A 6,686-nucleotide genomic window follows, 5' to 3' on the forward strand; every position below is an offset into this window, starting at 1 on the left:
TCCTGCCTGGGGTCTCCCAACATCCCTATGCCTGTGTGCCTCCCCGGGCTCAGAGAACTCGCTTTGAAGGAAACAGATCCTCAGTCAGTCAACACTGGTCACTTCCAGATGGAATCGATTTGTGCAAGCAATAGTGGGGAAATGGGTGGGATAAATTAGGATATAGCCCTGCTGTGGAATTCAGCGCAGCCTTCAGAAACAACGTTTTAACAGGATTTATTCACCTAGGAAAGTGACCCCAACATACTTCTACTTAAAAACAACAAGAGTACAATTGAAGTCCATCTTTGTCGTCATCGTAAATACACACAGGAAAGACACCAAGCTAAAAGAGCTAAAAGAAAAGACATTCAAGAGTGCACGGAAGTTGTCTTTGGGTAGTGAGAATTGGGTGATTTTTGGTGTTCTCTTTTTCCCTTTGTGTTTTTAAGCTGTTTTTGTTATTGGGAAAATTCTTTTTAAAGAAATACACATCCTAGGGAAAAGGGAAGAAATTTGTGATGACCAGGAGGTCCCTGGTGAGAGATCAAGTGTTAAGGACATTTAGGGGAAATGTGTTCCTTTGAGTTTAGGATCCTCTCAACCTTCCACATCAACGTGAGTCCCCTCCTCACTTTCCTCCCTCTCAGCCTCAAACACTGTTAGCTGCACACCAGGTCATTTTTCTGTGGCTGTGTCCCAGGTGGCAGCCAGAACTCTGACCTGTAAAACCAGAAGGCTTGGGTGGGGAAGCAGAGCCTGATATTAATTTCTGCAATAAAGCCATCAGAATGTACTCCCACATCATCCAACTTACAAGGAAGGGAGATTCTGGAAAATATTCAGAAAGAAGAAACTGGAAATAATGAGTCCCTCCCTTCTGTGGCGATTTCAAGAAGTAAAGCATAGTATGCGTGTGATCCGTGACTAGTCCACCGCCTGAATTGTTTGATTTTTGCAAATGTAACAATTCTCACCAAGGGCTTTCTCAGTTCCACTGCCAAGGACAGTTCCCCAATCCTATTTCCCACTGGGGCTTGAGTTGTTTCTCAGGGTTTCCAAGGGTCTAAACCCTGCAGTGGGGGTGGAGTGGGGGTAGGTGAGGGTGGGGAGGAGGCTGCTGGTTCCTGTTTGACTCCTTGCTCAGAGTAGAGTCAGTAGGAAATCACTGACTCCAAGTTCACTGATGGTAGGGACAAGGATGTGGGCAGGGGTGCTCAGTGGCTTTGTTTACAAATGTTAATGATCACAAATCTGAAATCCTGTTGGGGCCCAAGCTTTTCCCCTGCACCCACCCTCCTAGTCTTCTGGAATGTTCCATTTCGCTCACTCCCCTCCTTCCTACCAGGGAGGAGTTCTTGGAGAGGATGCAAGCTCCGGAGGTGATTTCGTCTAGACTGCCCTTAAACTCCCTCACCCCCACATGGCTGCAATTCCATGCTGTGCCAGGTGTCTGAACCTGGTGGGGAGACCCAACCTGCCTCGGCTTGGGTCAGAGTGACTGGCGGGTCACCCTTGCTGGGCCCGAGTCAGAACCCAGCAGAAAGCTCATGCTCCGCCGTGGAGGGAGACATGGAGCTGGCCCTCTCGAGTCTGTCCGTGGAGAGGAAGGGGAACCTTTTAGCCAGATGCCTGGCCACCAGCCTGTGGAATAGCTGGCGCAGGTACCTGCGGAACCTCTCCCCGACGAAGGCATAGATGACAGGGTTAACGCAGCAGTGCGTGTAGGCGATCACCTCAGTCACCTGCATCGCCAGGTCCAGCTGTTTGCTCTGCCTACACTCATCGGTGAACAGGCTGTCTTGGAAAGCAGAGACCAACATGGTCAGGTTGTAGGGAGTCCAAAAGAGAAAGAAGACGATCATGATGACAAAAATGAGCCGGACGGCTTTGGCCTTCTTTTCGTTGGGTCGCTTGAGCAGAATCTGTATGATCGCTGTGTAGCAGATAATCATGATGAACAGAGGCAAAACCAGCCCCAGTAAGTTCAGTTTCAGAGCCTGGAACTGTTTCCAGGCTTTTAGGTTTTCATAAGGGAAGTGGAGGCTGCAGGTAGTGTGGGAGAGTTCTCGCTGGGTCTTAGAAAAGTAGAAGCCTGGGATGGAGGCCAAGAGGGCCAGGACCCAGGCACCAATGCTGCTGATAATACCAAAGATGACAGTCCGAACCCGCAGGGCAAACACAGCGTGGACGATGGCCAGGTACCTGTCGATGGTCAGCAGGATGATGAAAAGGATCTCGCTGTATAAGCCTGTGTAATAAAGCCCCGAGAGCAACCTACAGGTGCCATCGCCGAAAATCCAGTCATCCTTTAGCTTGTAGTCAATCCAAAAGGGCAGCGTGAAGAGGAAGAGCAGGTCCGACATGGCCAGGTTGAGAAGGTAGATGCTGGTCATGCTCTTGAGCCTCCTGTATTGCATGAGGACCAGGAGCACCAGGATGTTGCCGACGAGGCCAATGATGAACACCAGGGAATACAAGGGGGGCAGCAGCTGAGCTCCAAAGGCCCGTACCTCTCCCTTCTGGCATGGGGTTATGCCCTCATAGTCATACATTGTCGACTGGTCATAGTCCCTGCTGGGGGCTGTGGTTTCCATCCTGGCTTCTTGCACGAGTCAAGGCAAATGGTGTCTGTTTGCTCTGCTGGGAAAGGCAGTGGGCTGTGGACAACAATGTTAGTGATTATAGGTCTTCGACCACCTGACAACTGATTACTGAGTACCTACTGCGTATCAGGCCCTAGAGCGAGGGGGATCCAAGTCCTCTCCGCCTTTCGGGGAACCTGGAATCTAACAGAGGGCGTAGGCGGTAAACGGAGGAGCCCACCCATTGTTAATCCAATTACTTGGGCACTCAGGGTCGTGAAGGACAAGTCCATGGCTGGAGAGCACAGACAGAGGGAGATCTCATCACACTGCTCTGAAGCAGCGCTGCCCGAGGTCTTGGCATTGGACTAAGTGCTAGACAACTCTCCCCCACTCCCACAGAGGGGGTGCCACTGTTCCTCAGTCTTGAGGTGATGATGGAGGAGTTCGAAGTGGTAAGGTATCTATGAGAATGAGAGCTGGAGTTGCTTTCATGGAGCAATGGATTTGCATTGGGGGGTCCCCAGGAGGAAGCTCTCAAGCCCCAAACATACAAATGGGTCTTCATGGCTACGGAGACTAAAAAGATTTTCAGGCAGGAATGATGTAGCATGGTGGGGGCACAGGAAAATATGCAGGTTTTGTTTGTTTGTTTGTTTTAGTTGCCACAGAGACTAGGGGATGCTACTGTCTGGTCATTGAGTAGGCAGGGCCAAGGATGTCCTGTAATACAAACATTATCCTACCCCAAAGACCCATAGTGCTGCCACAGTGAAATTCTAAAGGCCAGCCCCATTCCTTAGTAGATGAGGACCCTGAGGGCACCAGACTGGGTCAGCTTGAATATCTTAGATATTTTTACCCAAGGTTGCCTTGAAACAAAGAAAAACAAAAAGAACCACTAGATAGCTTGCCTTTGTAGGACTTCCCCAGCTCCTGATTTTCAGTGCTCCTTTCCACTTCTAAAGACACCTCCCCAAAGGGACCATGGGTTTTTGTGTAACCTACCAGCTGTGTGACTTTGAGTAAGTTAATCTACTTCTCTGAGCCTCATTTCCTCATCTGTCATGTGGGAAAGTAACATCTTGCATGGCTACTATCGTGTATGAGAAAAGCCACCCCCTTGTACTTAGCGGGTCCTCAGTAAATATTAGGGCTCCTCCTTCCCTGCACTGACCCTTCCCTGAGGCCAGTCCCAGGCTCCAGTCCTATTCTGGTTGATGTACCCTGCTCCCCAAGTCCCCCACCATTTTTCTTCATAGTTAATCTGGCAGATGAATTCTGCTTGACAGTGGGGGACGGTGACAGTCCCTTCCACGTGAAGTGCACTTTGAAATTTTCAGTAGCCACCAGTTTGAGTTGATTTGACATAAAGACCGATCAGTAAGGTAGCTGGTTCCTACATCATCATTCCCATCCAGAATCTGGAGTCTCTAGCACTCTTTCTTCTCAATTGCTTAATGAATGTTTCCTTCTTACACAATTCACATTTCTGCAGTGGCCATTAGAACATTAAGCACAGTGGTGGTGGGGGGGGGGCTGGTCAGTGTCATACACCCTGCCTGGGGGACTGTCGTTTCCAGTCAAATCCATCCCTGTGTCTGACGCCTCCAGCTCTGAACTTGTCTGTTCCTCACCAGCCCTCCAGGGCTGACAGGTCAGTTTGGGAGACAGCACTTTTGGGTGGGCTGGCAGGTCTACAGCAGAAGCTACAAGCAGCTTGGAAGCACAGAGAGCAACTGGTGCAAGACCCACGAGCTCATGAGCCCAGTTTCTGGAGAATTCTGGCAAAGGCTAAGTCAGCATTGCTCATGCCATTTGAACAGAGGATCGCCTTCACCAGCCCCCTCCCCGCCCCCCCACCTCCAACTCCATTTACTGTTCTCCCAACTTGCCAGGCACCCCACAACAGCTCTAGGAGAGGGATGACCCGGTGTGGGGCAGTGGAGGAAGACACAAGGACCCTGTTGCCATCTAGCCCCGCTGGAGTCTGCTGCAAAGTCTGCCCCAAGGCCTTTGGGAGCCTGGAGCCCGGAACCTTGCAGTGCCAGCATCCTCCAAACCGGGAGTTGGTGAAGTCTTTGAGCCAAGAAAGGGCAGTCCGATGATAAGACACCTACGCCTGGTGGTGTGCAGGGGCTGATTTATACTGGCTCATAAAAACCAATCGTGTGCATCTTTCCCCAACTCTGCATTCGGGGGGTCGGTAGCTTGAAATCAATCATAGTGGGGATGTTTACACCATAGAAATCCACACACACTAGAAATCAGGTGTGTGTGTGTGTGTGTGTGTGTGTGTGTGTGTGTGTGTAGAGCCAGTTGTTAAACATTCACTGGCACTTCCCTCCCCACAGCTGAATAGCCCAGATTGTCCCGTTAGAGTGGAGACTCAAGGGTCAGTGAGTGGTACACAGCCTGCTGACAAGCTATGCAAACTTCTGAGAGTTTCTAACTCTGAGAATCTGGGGCACTCCACATTTTATGGAGGAACAGGTGAAGTAGATACCTCCAAGTAGCCCCCACGCCCCTCCATCTTCAGAACAAATTCTGCCCTGCCTCTTTGTTAGAACAGAATGGATGCATCCCAAGAAGACCTCGCCCTGCCTGCAGGAGGGTAAAATCCTACCTTCTCCAAGGACAGATCAGCAGTCCTGATTGTGAGGCTCCTTGGCTCTAGCCTTCTCAAGAGATTGGTCCACCATCAAGTCATCCTGGCATCTGCAATGTTTTTTTTTTTTTTTTCTAATTCGTATTTCCCTTTTGCTACAATTTCTTCATACACCATGTTTGGTTTTTGTTTTTGTAGGGCAATTTGGCAAGTGATTTCCTCTTGAATCATTTTTCACAGAGAGCCTCTTGTTTCTTAACTGACTTTAGAAAGGTTGATTTTTCTCAATCAGTTGCTAACAACCAATCTTTCAGGAAAGCTTCCCTTTTTTTAGCAAAAAAAAACACCCCACCTTATTTTACTATCTGAGCACCTAGTCTTATAAATTCACCCATTGTCAGCATTGCTATACAATTAATCGCCTTATAGATGCATCGATGGGCTACTTAGACATTTGCTTGGCCCTCAAAGAATTCTTCACCTTTGAGGAGACAGGTAAATAATGCCCTCAACATGAGGCCCGCAGTTCCGCCTGGCGACACACATGTCTTCAAACGAGATTGCCCTCAGCTGTCACTGACAAGACAGGAAAGACAAGTGACACTTACTCTGATCTCTAAGGATTTTGTCCACGAAGTCTCTATTTCTGGAGCTTGTAGAATCTTCATGAAATCAAGGTTCAACGTCCTGATTGAGCAGGAAGTCCTCAGCTTCCTGTGTGATGATTTAGGACTCCAGGGTTCGCAGTCTCAGAATGACAAGAAAGGGACAAAGTTCTTCTTTTTTGTATGGTTGGGTGTCCGTGAATGGCCACGATACCCGCCAGCGGCAGTTCCTCGAGGCTGGGTTCGCTCTCAGCTGTGCTCCTCCCTGGGGAGCTCTGCCTTAAGGGGACTGGGGAGGGTGGGGTTGGGTGGAGTTGAGTGGGGGAGAGATGGTGTGAGGTGTTCCCAGAATTTGTGAAGCAATCAAAGGCTGAGCTTACGTGTGTTTTGGGGGTTGAGGGAGGGCAGGGCATAGAGGTCTTGTGGTCAGTGAGTGGCCCTTTTTTTTTTTTTTCTTAAAGCTCACAAATGGAAGGATTTAAACCAGAACCTGGATCCTGTTCCTCAAAATGAACTGGCAGAGAGCCCGAGAGAGGCAGCAGCTTCTCTCTGGTGCCCCCTATGTCCTTCACCTCTGACCACTTGCTGTCCCTCTCTGTTCCCCATTTTCTACCTCATCAAACCCCACTGAACAGTTTCACCTCAAGGAACCTCGGCCTGGAGTGAATCCAGGTCTCTGGGTTGGATTTTGGCCATTCCTTTCTGATCTCACGTTCCTGTTTTCTGCAAGAGTCCAACTTGGCCATGGCCAAGTCTCAGCTCTCTCCTTGAGACAAAGGCAGACAACTGTGCCTTGAGAAGTCTTGGCTTCTCACGCCATCAGATGAGATGACTGAACACTCGCTCGGAGCAGGTGTACACGGTCAGCTCGTAGGTGAAGAGTGTCACGGAGCACCTGGCCCAAGGGAA

General features: G+C 49.7%; 1 protein-coding gene across 1 annotated transcript; it reads right to left on the reverse strand.

Annotated features, from left to right (window-relative positions):
• Nucleotides 1–338: 338 nt before the first annotated feature.
• Nucleotides 339–6,014, reverse strand: CCR1 (C-C motif chemokine receptor 1). Its single transcript, XM_041760614.1, has 2 exons — nt 5,781–6,014; nt 339–2,639 (listed from the first exon to the last, which is right to left on the reverse strand). The coding sequence occupies exon 2, from the start codon at nt 2,574–2,576 to the stop codon at nt 1,509–1,511; it is 1,068 nt and encodes a 355-aa protein (XP_041616548.1). The 5' UTR covers nt 2,577–2,639; nt 5,781–6,014; the 3' UTR covers nt 339–1,508.
• Between the last annotated feature and the right edge of the window lie 672 nt (nt 6,015–6,686).

Source organism: Vulpes lagopus, chromosome 7, assembly GCF_018345385.1.
Source record: "Vulpes lagopus strain Blue_001 chromosome 7, ASM1834538v1, whole genome shotgun sequence".
Lineage (NCBI taxonomy): Eukaryota > Metazoa > Chordata > Mammalia > Carnivora > Canidae > Vulpes > Vulpes lagopus.

Bases quoted from the DNA above. Each gene is read 5' to 3' on its own strand.
- CCR1 (XM_041760614.1), bottom strand. From the start codon at position 2,576: ATGGAAACCACAGCCCCCAGCAGGGACTATGACCAGTCGACAATGTAT.